Below are 17212 nucleotides of genomic sequence, written 5' to 3'. Positions count from 1 at the left end.
CTGAACCTGTTGAAAAGTTTTACGGGTGCCTCCGAGAGTTATCTCTAAATTGCGACCTAGGAAGTCACGAGGAGTCCATCATTCGGGACGTCTTTATTGCTAATATGCAAGATGGTGAGATCCAAAAGGAGTTACTCAAAGAAACTCGGACGGCTAAAAAAACCCTTGAGGTTGCGATGAATATTGAAATGTGTATACAAACCCAATTGAAAATTTCTGGAACTCCGACCTCTAGTGCCACAAATGAAATTTCTGTTCAATCAATAAATAATGTTCAAGGATCGTGGAATAGATCCCGAGCACCGACAAATCAATTTGTCAAACCTACGATTTGCCCAAACTGTGGCTATGGCTGGAATCCTTCTCATAGCCAAAATTGTCCTGCCCGTGGAAAAATTTGTAAAAACTGTGGTATCGCTAATCATTTTGCAAAAGTTTGCGGCAAATCAAAACAACCTAGCAACCAAAACCTAGAGTGAACTACGTAGATGACTCAATTTCGGAGGCGGCTACAGTATGTACTTCAGCAGCGGCGGCGGAACAGGTGAATAATATTAGCAAGCTCCTACAGCAAAAGAGCATTTACGATGCTAACTATGATTCCGATTATGACGATTATAACGATAACTGCGTGGCTGCAATTTCCATCAAGACCGACACTCGTGAGGTAGAACCTGTAAATTTAGTCATTTGTGTTGGAAATACATGCACAAAGGCTTTGGTGGATTCGGGAAGCATCTGCACCATTGTAAACAAAAGTTTGGCGGACACAGTGGTATCTGAATGCAAAGAAAGTTATTGGGTACAGTCCCCCGAAATACACGATCTGAAAACTTTTTCCAATGATATAATCAAGATTGTCGGTTTGATCAATACATCAATAAAGTGTAATGACTGGACAGCCACAGGCGTTGATGTAACTGTCGTGGAAGACGGTCACCGACTCATCATTGGACGAGATCTTTTTCCAAAGCTAGGCTTTTCTGTTATTCAATCAAAACAAATCGCAAATATTGATCAAAATCAATGTCCAATCAAGAGGCAGATATCTTCTGATTTTCATTTTCCAGATCTCATCTCCCGTATCGGTAAATCTTTAAAACATACAGTAAATTCAACATTCCATAATGAATTTACACCTACACACCAAAAAGGACGACGAGTCCCAATTAATTTACAACCACTAGTTAACATAGAACTTAAAAAACTACTTGATGAAAAACATATCATAAAACTAAACAGTTGCTCAGACAAGAATTTTATCTCACCGATAGTTATTACAGTTAAAAGAGATAAAACAGTTAAATTAGCTCTAGACTCCAAAATCTTAAATAAATCTATTCATAAAAACAAATACCAAATGCCAAATATTGATAATTTGATAGATACAATTCAACAGAACTTACATACATCCGCATCACAAGAAACAACATATTATTCAACATTGGATTTGAAGTATGCATACAGTCAACTTAAATTAGACCCGGAAACGGCTAAACACTGTAACTTTAATATTATTAGCGGTGAGAGGACTGGTATATACCGTTTTATTACAGGTTTTTACGGTTTAACTGATATGCCAGCAGCTTTCCAAAAAGTGATGGATTACACTTTAGTCGGACTTCAAAATACCTATTGTTTTCTGGATGACATTATAGTAGTTAGTCGTGGTTCTAAAGATGACCACTTAAAACTCGTCTATAAATGTTTAAAGAAATTAGATGAGGATAACTTACGAGTCAACTTACCTAAATGTCATTTTGCAAAAACCGAAATTGAATGGTTGGGACATAAGTTTAGTCAATCAGGAATAGCTCCACTTGAGTCAAAAACAGCGGCAATCGCTTCACTATCAGCACCTAAAAATTTAAAACGACTTAGATCTTTCTTAGGTTCTGTTCATTACCTCGGAAAATTTATCCCTAATTTGTCCAAAATGTTTCATTCCCTTCGTCCCTTATCAAAAAAGAACACAAAATTCATTTGGAACACTGAACATGATACACACTTCCAAGCAATTAAAGATAAAGTTGCAAATACCACAGAAAACACACACAATAATCCTCACTTGGAAACGCGGATCAAATGCGACGCTTCAAGAACGGGTTTAGGAGCAGCATTAGAACAACGTTCGCCTACGGGCTGCCACACAGTTGCATTTGCATCTCGTTTCCTCAACTCTAATGAGGAACGCTATAGTATTAATAAACTAGATTTATTAGGTGTGGTGTGGTCTGTAGAATATTTTAAATATTACTTATTTGGCAAATCATTCACAATTATCACGGATCACCGAGCATTACTCTCCATTATGAAAGAACATAGATCAAATAAATCCTATAAAAGTAGATTAACACGCTGGATCAATCGTCTTTTACCTTTTGATTTTAATATTGAACATATACCCGGTGCAAAAATGGGGCTGTTAGATTATATTTCTCGCCAACCAAATCAAAAAGCAAAAGTTACAAACAAATATGACGAGGAATTTGCGGTAGCAACAATTACCCGAATTCGTGACGCTATTGCTGCAATTTATGTAAATACCACACCACAAACCTGTCAATCACAGCATTTTAACAGCGTTACTCACACAAATTCCACACGTGTCTCGCATCCTCGCTTAACAAACTATTCTAAATTGCTTTCTGCCATTAATCGTAATACAACTCAGTTGCTTCTTGAAAACTCTGCAAACGCAGAACAATCAATTCCAATCTCTCTCTACTAGTAGTACATAGCCAGTTCAAATCCAGCCTCATCTTAATTTCCCATCATACACATCACGTATCCATTCAATTCGTAATCACACAATGAGCAGCTCTGCATCTAATCCGCAAATTCCCCCTACACACAGCCGGGTCACGTTCCAGTCTACCCCCAATTCAGGAGTGAATACCACCCGCTCATCGAATGAAGGTCAAACATCACCAAACTTGGAACTGTCAAAAGAAGAGGTCTTTGAGAACAACTTAACACAACTTTTTACAAAGGGATTCTTGGCAGTTCTCACAAGTAAAGATGCAGTTCTGAAGGAAGTACGTGACTGCATCCTTCAAAACGACACCCAAAGGTGTAAGGAAGTGAATCCTTATCTCTTCTCGTACTGGAGGGATTTACATGTCCGCTCGGGATGTGTTTGTGTGGACGAACGCGTAGCGATTCCACATTCGATTCAAGACGCGGTCTTGGAAAGCCTCCACTTAACACATCCGGGAAGTTGGGGCATGATAACGCTCGGGCAATACGCGTTCTGGCCGTATATGCACCGAGAAATTTTGAACAAAGCGGCCCAGTGCAAGCCTTGTACTGATATTGGTAAGAATCTTAAGCCTGTTATTCCGGCGTCTAAATGGAAACCTTTATTGCCATGTACAGAGCCGAATGAAGAAATACAAATTGACTTTGGAGGTCCAATCACCAATGAAAAAGATCAAGATATTCATTTTCTTGCATGTACTGATCGTTTTTCTAAATATCCTTCTGTAGAAGTATTTGATAAAGCTAATGGACCCAATATTCTTAAATTTCTAGACGACTACATTCAAATTCACGGTGTCCCTCGAAACATTAGATTAGATCAAGCACGTTGCCTAATAGGTTATAAAATTAAAAACTTTTGTAAACAACATAATATTAACATACTCACTGCCCCAGCAAACGATCATAGAGCTATAGGATTAGTGGAGCGTTTGATACAAACTATTAAAAGACGCTTAGGCTGTATGAAATTAAACAATAGAAATAATACATTCACAATTAAAGAAGCAATAAAGTCAATTGTATATCAATTACGTATATGTAAACAAAAGACAACAAACGTAACACCTTTCCAAGCACATTTTGGAAGAAAGCCAAATACACCAATGAGTAATATAAGTACAACACCTAAATCATCTAACTTATCATACGAAAACATTCTTCACCACTATTTAGACGCTGATACCGTCCCAGTTGAAGACTACTTGGACGAAAATGGATGGGTGACGGGGGATCGCAGTGATATCTTGGTCGACGAGGCCATGCAGAGAGCTCAGGTAGACGCAGGTCGCCGCTACAATGTTGATCACAACAAGTCTATCTCCCATTTCATTCTGCACCCAAAATTGAATAATCCGATCCCGCGGACAGAGCAGTCACTGGAACTTAAGTTGGCTCGGAAAGTAACGAAGCGTTCGAAACGAGACCTTCGCGGACTCTGGGAAACCCTGGCCCCCGGTAGTACAGTTGTCCGTACATCTAATACTACTACAGTCATTAAGGAACCAGGAGTACCTGAGGTCAGTGTCCGAAATAGCAATATTGCTAAGTTCGGCACCCGTGCCGAACGCAATACAGACCTATGGGAATACGCTAAACGTCGACCTCTGCCGTATGAAAAAACGACCGAGGAGAAGATTGCGCAACATACCAAAGAATTGAAGAAAAAATTCCGCGGAGAAATTAAAATCCGTCATCGCCCCAACCAGTCTGATGCAGCATCAGGAGTTTCATCTGCGAACAGCAACATTTCTAAAGCCATGGCGTCTCGAAAACCCCGAAAACCCCAAGCAGGAGGTAATAGTTCTCGTACTACATCTGCCACGCTGAACACCTCCAATGCTTCATCTGTTGCTGCCTCCTCTGCAACATCATCGGTTGCCTCTCCATAGACTTCCCACACTAAACGTAATTGCCGCGCGCCTGACTACTACGGATTTGAAAGTTCGGTGTGTTCTTTGAGTGACGATTCGGCTGCTCCTGTCTCTAAAAAACAAAGACCCGCAAATCCTGTGATAGAGACTATCATTCAGGAAGAAGCAGCACAGCCTCCCGTTCCTGATACGAATTACGAACTGCGAGTGGTGAGCCCTCCTGCGCCCCCTCCAGTGGGAACATGGTCACCTGTGGATTATCACTATGACGATTATGCACGGGAAATAAGTATGAGCGTCTTTGACGCCGAAAACCAAATTTGAATCAAAACTGCTTAAACTCTCATCATTAATTGTTAAATTGTTAAAATTTAAATTCTGTAATTGTTCAGTTAAATATGGAATTGTATCACTTTTCCATTCATTTCATGTTTAGTGTGTACCTTAAATTTGTGTTCGTGTTGGGTATTCTTTAGTTAAATTTGATGTTGCTCATGTAACCATATCTCCTGTGTTATACTTTTGCAGGATTTGCATCGCGATTGCGCCTTAATTTATATTGCGTGCATACATTTTACTGTAAATGTTGACAGTTTACATTGATTTAAATTACTTCCACATTCGAGCCACCTTTCCACTACTTCTCAGCTACTCGTCTGTTGTTGCTCACAATCTTTATTATTTATAATAACCAGTACATATGTTAATATTATCATAAATTTTTCGCTGTTGCAGTTTAAAATTTTGCTCAGCCCAGGATATGTGGTACGGTTGTACCTTATTTTAGTTCATGTTCATTAAGTTGTACTAAATTATTTTATTCTTGTCCTTGTCAGACTAAAGTCATCGTTCACATACAAGTAATTTACCGCCGACTAAAAAGTCAATATTTCAGATTGTTCACATCCCCCACGTTTGATTATTTATTCACTCTCTTGAATCTTATTTCTGAATTCAGTTGCATTCAATTTAATCTGTTTTGCACTAATCGAGATCTTAGTGGATTTGAGGAGGGATTCCACTCTCGCTAACTTTGTCTGCAATTGTAACACGATTATAACTAAATCTAAAAGTAGCAATCCAATAATTCTGTAAAACTTGGATTCGCACCTCAAATCCATTCATCAAATTCTAAGTGGATTTGTGACACAAATTATATCTCTACAGTCAGAGATATCACACCCTTCATTCTCAACGAAGCCGAGGAAAGCCTGGATAACTCTACCAGCAGCAGTGACAGTGATACTACTTTAGCAAACATTAGCAAAACAAAAAAAGAAAACTGCTTATGTGAACAGAAACATATTCAATGAAAGCAAAAGTCTTGATTCTAGAAACTCTGACACTGATTGAATTGGTATTTTTGTTTTGTATTTTGAATTATGACATCTCAGAAGGAAAGTTTCAGAGTTTCAAGAGAATAGAATATTGCTAATCAAATAGTTTTTCGAGGAAATTGTCATAGTAGACCTTATCTGAGAAAAATTTCAAGTCAACAAAAAATGAGTTTTGAGTACTCTTTCATAGCGCAAAATCCATTTCAGACCATTTTAGGACTTTGAAAAATTTTGAAAAATTTTTTTTCAAAAATTCGAAATTTTTATATGTTTCGACCCCTATACTACTTAGGTGAAAAATTTCAAGTCAACAAAAATGAGTTTTGAGTGCTCTTTCATAGCGCAAAATCCATTTCAGACCATTTTAAGACTTTGAAAAATTTTGAAAAATTTTTTTCAAAAATTCGAAATTTTTATATGTTTCGACCCCTATACTACTTAGGTGAAAAAAAGTGAAGTCAACAAATAATCACTTTTGATTGCTCTTTCATAGCGCAAAATCCATTTCAGACCATTTTAGGACTTTGAAAAACTTTCGAAAAAAAATTTGAAAATTTTTCAAAGTTTTTCAAGTATGCCTCTCATGGTCTAAAAGATAAAAAAAATTAAAGTTCCTACAACAGACTATAACCATAGTCTAAGCACTCCGTACTAAGCATTCTTTCTTCTGAAATACACATTGGAGCAGCCAGTGTCTGCCATGTTACTGGAGGGCGGGGGGTCCGGACACCCCCCCCCCCCCCTACAAGAACTCTCACCAACGAAAAACTGATTTTCTCTGAGTGAAAGCAAGTTTTTTGGTTAAGTTTCGCCAGTCAGCTTTACACAAGAACTTCTCTCAGGATGGCGAAACTTAACCAAAAAACTTGCTTTCACTAAGAGAAAATCAGTTTTTCGGTGGTGAGAGTTCTTGTAGGGGGGAGGGGTCCGGACCCCCCCTCCAATAACATGGCAGATATGTATACTACTGCTATTGCACAGTTAATATCTGCGTTAAAATTTTTTTTGAAATTCGACATTCGTTCACCTAAATGATAATGCTCAAGAAATGAGAAAAGCACAAAGCAAATAAAATATTTTCTTCATTGCTTTGCTTAACGTTTCAAGTGTTTAGTCTCCACGTTCTGTTTCTGTATGGTGGCTATAGCGTAAACAATTTCAATTGTGAATGTTCACCTTCAAACTCCTATCATTTTTCTCAGGGAATACATTTTTCGATAAATTAAGATAATGTTCTTTGATAAAAACCAAAAAATGTCAAAAAGTCTTATTGTGTTAATAGCGGTAGCAAACCTCTGCCATGAGCAGCTTCATTTTGCCTCAATTCCGCGTGATTTGTGCTGAAGAATCGTCTTCTGCCTGCTGATTTGGGAGTGTTTTTGTCGCTAGTCTCTATACCCAAGATTGGATTTGGGCCCTGTGGCTCATTGGGCATCCCAACTACATCTGTATCGAGTACATCCTCGAATAGATTTTCCGCTGATCCAAACGGAGTACCTGGAACAGAGCAGACGTAGCAGACGTGAACCCAATTTTTTTTTTAATTCAAGCTGTGTGATTAGTCCTAAATGAAGTGTCATTATCATACGAACGTCAATAGGTGATAAGTTGCGGTGAGCGAGAGTCTTTTTGTGAGTCCAGTTATGGTTGTATTAACCTAATCTGCATAAGATGAGCTAATCACCTCTGAATGCAAAGAAAGAGCAGTCGAGACAAACCTCAAAAGCTTTGAAAAACAGCTCGATGATAATGAAACCAGAATGGCCCATAAAATCTTGAAAGAGACGTTACGAACTTACAGGGTAACCTGGTTCGAGCGTAACAAGAAAATGAGCGGCCCCACCAAAAGTCAGTTTCAAGAACATTATCAGAAGCTGTTCAAGCAACGACTGACTCAAAATGCAACGATGCTAGAAGCCCTCTCGAAGGAACCGAATAGTTCTGAAGACTTCTGCAAAGAGCCCAATGAGGCCGAGGTTAGAACAACCTTAAGAACCCTGAAATCTGGGAAAGCACCTGGGAAAAGTTGCATTTTCCCAGAAATGCTGAAAGCGCTTGAGAAGGAGTTGAGTCCTCTTCTCACAAAAGTGTTCCAAAGCATCTGGGCAGAAAGAACGAAAGTACCCCAGGAATATAAGGACGCGAAAGTCGTTAGTTTGTTCAAGAAAGGGCTGAAGACAGACCCGAACAACTATCGGTCCTTATTTATGCTTGAAGCCGAAGGAAAGCTTCTATGCAAAATTATCAAAAGCAGAGTTGAATTGAGAACAGATCACAAACTGGACAAGTTCCAGTTTGGCTTCAGAAAGGGAAGAAGCACTCTGCAAGCAATCTGGGGATTGAGAGAGGTCATTCAAGACTCCAGAGAATCTGGAGAAGAATTAGTGATGGTCTTCATTGACCCTGTCAAAGCTTTTGACTCGGTTGATAGAGAAGCCATAATGACATCTTTGAAAGCTTTCGAAGTTGAAAACACCATCAGAAGCCTAATATGGTAAATACATGAAAATGCTCACGGGGAACTAGACTCAAAGATCAAATTCAAATTAGAAAGAGGGGTCAGACAAGGATGTGTCATCGGTCCACAAATATTTAGCTTAATATTTGATATTGTCTGCAAAAGGAGTCTAGCCCAAAAAGATCATCTGGCGTATGCAGATGACCTAGTGATACTAGGAAAAAGTGAGTAGCAAGCGCAGAGCAAATTGAATAAACTCAGCTTGGAGGTGGAGAAAGCCGGCATGGAAATTTCATTTCCAAAGACAGAAGTAATGACATTAAATATGGAAAAAGCATGTAATGTCACCCTCCAGGGCAAAAGACCGAAAGAAGTCACTGAGTTTAAGTATCTTGGATCGATACTACATAGCCAATCTGATATTGAGGCCGCTGTGAAGAGTAACTGCACTAAAGCTAGAATAGCTATCGTGAAAATGAGACCTGCGCTAGTCAGCTGTACTCTCACAATGAGAATTAAATGTCGGCTAATTGAAATGTGTGTCAAGCCAGTACTGCTGTATGGGCTGGAAACAGCCATAACGCGAGAGAAGGACATCGACAAAATGGGCGCTGTTCTCAACAAAGCCCGTCGAATGGTCCTTAAGACATGCAGCAAGAAAACTTACACATCTGAAGTCCTTGCACTGAAAGTCCCTCTGAGAGACATCAAGATAGAACTCGCAGTAAGAAGAGCGAAGCTTTGGCTGAGTCTCAAGAAGCTGCAAGATGATGAGTTCATAACGCGAAGGAGAAAGATGTACTCCAAAGATTGGATACGTGCACACAAACTTGATCTAGAGAGACTCTGTGTAAGAGATACTGAAGAATGGATAAGAAATCCATCAAAAGTAGAGTATTCGTCGCACGCAAATACTCAAGTGAAATCAGTGGGCACGAGAGAACAAATTGTTGCTTGCGAGATTGGAAATTGTGCAAGGCACTTTGCAACAATAAAAGAGATGCGAAGACATCTGAGAAACGACCACTCTGAAAGTGGCGAAGGATTGGATATGACTCCTTTCCAAGCCCAAATACCCACAAATGCGCCAATGATATGTCCAGCTACGGGCTGCAAAATGACATACAAGCAAACCAGATGGTGGCTTGACCACGTGAAAAAGGCGCACCCTCAGTGTACAATAGTTGAAAGTAACAATGTCACTGTGGAATCAAAAGCAGAACCACAGAGCACTGAACTGAGTGGGAACACACTGACACAACAAGAAGATGAGGCGGAATTTCAGTGCCCGCTATGTCCCAGGACATATACGCTCATCAAAAGTGTTCAGAACCACTGCTCGACCAAACACAGATGGTCTTACACCAAGAACTGCCCGATTGGTGAAAAAGGGACTAGAGGCCCTATGGCCCGAAGTACCTCTAACCCGTATGGAGGGGCCCCACATTGTGGCTCCTCCAACGCCCCCTAGCGGGAGTCATCCTTCTTGATCTATGCCAACCTCGAAGGTCTGGAGACTAATGACCGGCGGTTTTGTGTTGGTTGCGCACTTAACCAATGGGAGGGGGCACTGGAGGGCAGGGGGTCCGGACACCCCCCCTACAAGAACTCTCACCACCGAAAAACTGATTTTCTCTTAGTGAAAGCAAGTTTTTTTTGGTTAAGTTTCGCCAGTCAGCTTTACACAAGAACTTCTCTCAGGATGGCGAAACTTAACCAAAAAACTTGCTTTCACTAAGAGAAAATCAGTTTTTCGGTGGTGAGAGTTCTTGTAGGGGGGGGGGGTCCGGACCCCCCTCCAGTAACATGGCAGATATGTATACTACTGCTATTGCACAGTTAATATCTGCATTAAAATTTTTTTTGAAATTCGACATTCGTTCACCTAAATGATAATGCTCAAGAAATGAGAAAAGCACAAAGCAAATAAAATATTTTCTTCATTGCTTTGCTGAACGTTTCAAGTGTTTAGTCTCCACGTTCTGTTTCTGTATGGTGGCTATAGCGTAAACAATTTCAATTGTGAATGTTCACCTTCAAACTCCTATCATTTTTCTCAGGGAATACATTTTTCGATAAATTGTGATAATGTTCTTTGATAAAAACCAAAAATGTCAAAAAGTCTTATTGTGTTAATAGCGGTAGCAAACCTCTGCCATGAGCAGTTTCAATTTGCCTCAATTCCGCGTGATTTGTGCTGAAGAATCGTCTTCTGCCTGCTGATTTGGGAGTGTTTTTGTCGCTAGTCTCTATACCCAAGATTGGATTTGGGCCCTGTGGCTCATTGGGCATCCAAACTACATCTGTACCGAGTACATCCTCGAATAGATTTTCCGTTGATCCAAACGGAGTACCTGGAAGAGAGCAGACGTAGCAGACGTGAACCCGATTTTTTTTATTCAAGCTGTGTGATTAGTCCTAAATGAATTGTCATTATCATACGAACGTCAATAGGTGATAAGTTCCGGTGAGCGAGAGTCTTTTTGTGAGTCCAGTTATGGTTGTATAAACCTAATCTGCATAAAAACTTTAAGATCTTAAATAAATACAACCAACATATTCCAGAGGACCGCACAAAACGACGCAAGAAATGTTCGGTATGTTTGGTTTTTCCACATCAGAAATTTTTGGTATTTTCGATTTGTTCTGTATGTTTAGCTTAGAACGTAAGAAATCGTCGGTTTTTTTAAAAAAAATTATTGTGTAGTCAAATATTATGCTAACTTTCTAAACGCAGCAGCTTTAAAGGTACTTCTTGTAGACAATTTTTTTGAGATAAAGTGAAAACTCGTCGACTATTCTCTTTTGCACATTTATAAGACTAGTTCAACATTTGTGACTTTTTTGTTTGTTTTTCAAGTTAAAAATTTAACAGACTAGCTGAACATTGATGGAGATTCAGTTCTCTGTAAATTACAGTCACTGAGTTTTGATATGGGATTTAAGGAATCAGAGATCATCAGTGATCATGAGAAATCAAGCACTATGTCGTTTGCAATCGATTTCCTGTGACTTGCAACCAAGCAGACCGACAATTTTCTAGGTTTAAAATCAAACATACCAAATGTAACAAACAAAACATAATATAGGCAACTAAGCATATTGACAAATTCTTGCGTTTACAAACCGAGCATACAGACAATACCGAAGAAAAAAACCTATTTGTTGTTTTTGTCTAACTAAAGTCAAACATTCGTTTGTTTTTCTTACATTTATAAGAAACGATTTCTGAACTAGGGATGTTTTAATGCGGCATTAGACTAAAACTGAGAAAAAATGGTCAACGTTGAAAGTTTTGCTTGCAACCTTGTTCTCTGTTATCGTTTAATTCAGAGCAAGGAATAATTATTAATTTTTTGATCAACCAGATAAATGACAATCGTCCTTTGCGCAACACACAGTTCGTCAAATCATGGGTTGATGGAAAGTCTTTTTTCATGTTTCTTTTTTTTCATGAACTTAATTGGTTTTCATTAAACGGATTCAGCAAACCTCTTTATACCTCTCATTACACTTCTGCTATGCGGAATTTTTTTCCTGGTTGTAAAAAAACTGGAATTGAATTGACAAAAGACTACTCACCTATTTTACTATGCCGAAAAAAATTGAAATTGAAACCAAATTTAAAACCCTCAAATTGTGATCGAAAATTTAATTAACTCTGGCTACAGCTAAATTTAGTCCAGTGGAATTTAATTTTTGTGAGGTAAATACAAGAAATAGTTTTTTCAAATACTTTAATGTTGCTGCAAACTAAAGTATAGTCAAGATAAAAATCAAACAACGCCTCACAAGTTAGCAAATTATAACTGCTGCCATTTTTTCAAATAACAGAAAATTAACAGATCAAAGATTTCAGTCCCTGTCGATTTCGAGAAAAACTTTTTGGTTTTTTAATAGCTTTTTGGCGTTTCTCTCCTAAATTTCTGTTTTTGATCAACATCTACTTTTCTAAGTTTGATTGCTCGATTAATGTTTTTTCGATTGTTAGATGCTTGAATGCTCGGAAGTTTTAAAAAGAGCAATTATTGGTTGAATCTTCGTTTCTCATTAAACAAAGTTTTTTTTTAATTGGAAGAAGACATAATTTAAAGTTATTTTGTGAGTTTTCAAGAAAAGAAACGATTACATATTTTTTGTCTTCGGTCGCGGGAAACAATTTTTCAAATCGAGATCAATGTTTAAACAGGTTTAAAAATGATAAATATGTATTGAAAAAATTTTGGTTAAAATATGATGCTGTTGATAAAATGATAGTTTTGAGTGTTGACGACAATAATGTTAGACAAAAATTCAACAGTCTTTGGTTCAGGAAGTAAAGTTTAATTTTTATATAGTGACTTGTCGACCTGCTTTTGTTGTACAAGGAAAGTTAATTTAATCCTGGTTGTAACTGTTTCACATTTTCAAAACGATTAGTTGGAACATTATGTTGAAACTCGCATTACCTATTCTCCTTATTTGTAATACTATGGCCAACTGGCGTTCTTGAGAAAATTATATTTCCCGTTCTGATTGGTTTTAAGATGGGAGGTGTATGTTGAGACAAATCGAATAAATGCACGAATCCGATAGATGTTTATGTAGATTAACAAAAACTTCGCATAATTTCACATAGATGCCAAATTTATTTCAAAAACTAAAACGTGAAAGCTTGAAAGCTTGCGAATGCTTGAGTGATACTTAATAAAATTGATAGCTCATGCGTATTAGGCAAACTGCAAGAATTTAATTTAAAATACCTACAATAAACATTAAATACAATTGTATGTTAAATTGAAAGCTTACAGTTGGCTGATGTTATGGAAGACTGCTTCCTCTTTTCCCACTTGCGTCGCTCTCCAATGTCGTTCGTGAGGGTGGACGACTTAGGTTTCGCCTCACTGTCATTTGCAGTCCGAGCTGTCATCGGAACCACTCCAAGCAAGTCTCTTTCTGCGAAAAGTAAACATAAACAAACTGTCAATGATTCAATATCATTAACCATAAACGCATTTTGTAACCCACAACTTATAAGCTGATGGTTGATTGCATCAGATAAAATTAAACGATAACAAGGACAAGAAACAAAATTAAGTTTGATCATGATGTTTAAAGTTAAATCAACATGAGAAAAACTCACCCGGATGGCCTAAAATTAAAATGAAAGACATTTAATTTATTATCTGCATTGAATTACTGTATAAGTTCCTAAATGTTCGCACAGTCAACTTTATAGCTAAGCAATATGGCAATTATTGTTCAAAAGAAAAAATGTCTGCTTACAAAAATTTAATGAATTTATAAAACTGTTTTCTGCACAAATTTATGGATCTTCGCATTTATTCTGGTTTTTCCAAACCCCTCATTTTTTGGCAGTCTGTTTGCACCCCCGAAGATCAGGCAGTGGGAAGAGAAGAAGATGGCTTCTTCAAAACTCAAAAAGTAACTTCCTACAAAAAGAAATAGCTTTTTAGTGGGACATAATTATAGTTTTCGTGGAAATAATTTAACTACATAACAAATGTTTCATACTACAGGATCGATCAGGTACCTACCGGCTCCACTATATTTCTCGATCTCACACATCTCTTTTGGGTCTTTGGACATGGTCCTGGATCTTGGCTTGGGTGTCTGTATATTCTTCTTAAACAGAACAGGTTCGTCCTGCTCATCTAACTTGTGTTGAATCGACCGCACCTGAAAAGGGCGTATAAATTTGGTTAATCCAAACAAATTGTATCAGTTTAACCATCACATTCATTATTTTTAAAAAGAACCTTTAAACTCTTAATAAGTCTTCTCTCTTTTTCCTATATGAAATCTTTGTTCTAGGGTCTGAGAACCCCCCCCCCCCTCCCACGAAGAATAACCCCGTACTCTGATTGTAATAGAAATAAACCCTCCAGTGAAATGAGCCACCACGTTACCATTGAACTTCTGTTGCGATTATTTGTTCGGCGGTGATAGTTTCATAGCAAGTCCCATACTAAAAGCGCAGCTTTTTAACAGTCAAGTGGTTTTTCTTTGGGGGTGTATTTACTATCTAAAATTAGGCGGCTTCTCCTGGTAACCTTTTCCTGGTAACGGGTCTAACCTCAAAGGGGTCATTTGAGAGGGTAGTTTTGCGTGGCTTTGGTTTCCCTGGCTCTGAAACTATCGTTGGGTTCCGATAGCCACACGAGTCGAGTCTACGGTCAATTTTAGCTAAAATCGACACATTAAAAACTTTGGCGAGAAGTACGCAAATTTTTGCTATGTTTTCTCTAGGGTTTCGTTCGAGAACAATGCACACTCTTAAAACTACTGGACTCCTAAACAATAATTTTAGCAAATCGTTTAATGTCATGCAAACTATGTTCGAACTATGTTCGCTCAGCTATAAACCTCCTTTAGGTTAACTACGAACTATGTGACGGCATACGTTAATGATAAGACAGACAAAAACTCACAACTATCGTGAAGTAATAATAAAACTTTTTGCCTCTGCTTAATCACAGCGGAGGAGCATTAGGTTTTTTTGTCTGCAGTGCATTAACAGTAACTTCTTTTCAGCTGTCTATTTTATATTATTCCCCGCATCTCATTTTTGTGAGCATGAATGCTCTTTTTGGTGACTATGGCCACTTTTTAACGTCTGAAATTTCAACTTGGTACCATAATTGCAGCCAAGAGCAGTCAAGCTATGGTCAACTTGAAGTTGTGGTTGTGATAGATCATCCTCACGCACAGACAACTTCACCGAGGCAGTGGATCGAACTATCGATTATGGGGTGTCAATTACACAACTTACCTCTCGGCAATCACGCAAGACTGTTAGTTACTTTGAAGAATGTGCCAGTTACTTTCGCTTACCAGAATTGCTATCACCATAGTTTTCATGGCTATAAAAAGAGCCATAGATTTTTCATTTTCATTCAAAACAACTTTAAATACCATTGGAAACGACTCTCTGGGATGCTATCAACCTTACTTCTACCAATGTAACGGCTTGCAACCTTATCAAAATGTGTTGATTCTACAAAATATTTCTACGTGGTATATGAAAACTCTCGTTCCAAAGCATTGCGGATATTGTATTGAATAAAATATCTTTACCTAAAAGTTAGTAACAAAACGGATTTTCCTCGTCTCGAAATAAAGATTGAAATAAGTGCCAGTAGATTGCTTTTCTTCCAATATGACACTCGTTTTCGATAGTCAAGACTGGACAAGGAAGCACGGTAATGTGCAATTGCACATAAGGTTCCGACCCCGCTCATCCACAATTTTGGCATAATTGTCTACCAAATGAGGAACAGATAGAAAAACGCAAAATTTCAAGCATTTTTCAAAAAAGAAACGGTGTATGAACGAAAAGATAGTCTCCAAAGCAAATAACTCAGAGGAGTAAAAAAGATGCACTAGATTGATGAGATATGCCAATATTAAAAATGCAAGTTAGGACGAACAGCAAAATCAAACAACAAGAACAAATATTAATGAAAAATTTTATGTCCGTTTTAAAAAACAGAACTTAATAACAAGCGCAACATAGCGTCAGATAGAAAAAAAAATAAAAAAGAACTTGTAACTCAGTAGAAAAAATATGGGACCAGTCCATAATAAGGCTTGCTAACAATTAGACAACATAGAACAAAAACAGTAAAGTTAAAAAAATGGACCATTTTTTTTTAAAAAAAACAATCTCAAAATAATGAAAACCATTAGAACTCAACAACAGTATCCCATAGGTTTACGAGTACAATTGCTTCCATAGAAGGTCACTAAGACCTGTCTTTTTTCAATTTTTTGTGCGGTTAAAAAAGAACAACAAAAAGACAACAAACAAAAATTCAATTATAACTTGCAGAAAACGCTGTCGTAGAGGTAAAATTAAAATTTGCCCATAAAATAAGTTCGATTGCGCTTTTTTGAACACATATAGGGTAGTTTTTGACCTTTTGTTAATGAGACTAGGTAACATTTAGACAAAAAAGCAAAAAGGGCAAAATTATGTAACATTTTTTTTAAAAAATTACTTCCAAAGTCAATTAAGCCATTACTTAAAAACTGAAATAATTAAATAAGTTGGTCAATTTGTTCAAAGCCCTTGAGACCTGAACTTATCCAGAATATGCCTTACATCTACAAAAAGAACGTCAAATATGACAAAAACCAAAAAATACTTTAATTTTTTTTTGTGAAAAACCCGTGTCGAAGCCAGTAATGTCAAAACAAAATCTTTAAGAACAATAGAATTGACACATTTTTTTGACAACAAAATTTTCAAATTTGATAGGATAAACCTTCTAATAAATCTTCTAATAAACTGAAAGGAACAAAATTGCGAAGATTTTTTTTATTTTGGAGAAAAATTGTTTTCAGAGTCATGAAGCCATAACCGTCTCCTAATTTCTGAATATTGGCTCATCTATTTTTTCATGAAAAATCATTGAAATTTGTCATTATACAGAAAATTGGATAAAATTATAGGAAAAAGTAAAAAAAGACAGTTGGAAACAAAATTTTAAATTTCAATAAAATTCTTTAAGGAAGTAATGTCGAAACCGTAAAAATCAAAATTTATATCTCTCAGGATTTTAATAAGTTCAATTGTGCTTTATGTTGGTTGCCAGTAATGTGAAATGTGAACTGTCAATAATGTGATAATTTGAACTAGAAAACGTGAAAAAATTGCAAATATCTAAAAATAAAAAAAAGTGGAATCTAATAGTATCAAAGCAAGAAGACCTCAATCTTAGGCGTAAAACCGCCATAAAATTGAATTTTAACTCAATGGAAAAGAGAAACACTTTTGTTGC

At 37.3% G+C, this 17212-nt stretch overlaps 1 protein-coding gene across 1 annotated transcript in view; it reads right to left on the bottom strand.

Moving 5' to 3' along the window:
• The window catches only part of LOC142336612 (uncharacterized), a 102024-nt gene that overhangs the window by 69287 nt on the left and 15525 nt on the right, over positions 1–17212 (bottom strand). Inside the window, exons 8-11 of the mRNA XM_075385523.1 lie at positions 14506–14615; positions 13967–14108; positions 13218–13364; positions 10580–10783 (exon numbers count right to left, since the gene is read on the bottom strand). Of these exons, the coding sequence (XP_075241638.1) occupies positions 10580–10783; positions 13218–13364; positions 13967–14108; positions 14506–14615 (603 nt within the window). The remainder of the gene's footprint in view (positions 1–10579; positions 10784–13217; positions 13365–13966; positions 14109–14505; positions 14616–17212) is intronic.

This window comes from Convolutriloba macropyga, chromosome 3 (genome assembly GCF_964194025.1).
Source record: "Convolutriloba macropyga chromosome 3, txConMacr16.3, whole genome shotgun sequence".
Taxonomy (NCBI): Eukaryota; Metazoa; Xenacoelomorpha; order Acoela; family Convolutidae; genus Convolutriloba; species Convolutriloba macropyga.
Note: the sequence above shows the minus strand (reverse complement) of the source record. Positions and strands in the feature narration are given on the sequence as shown.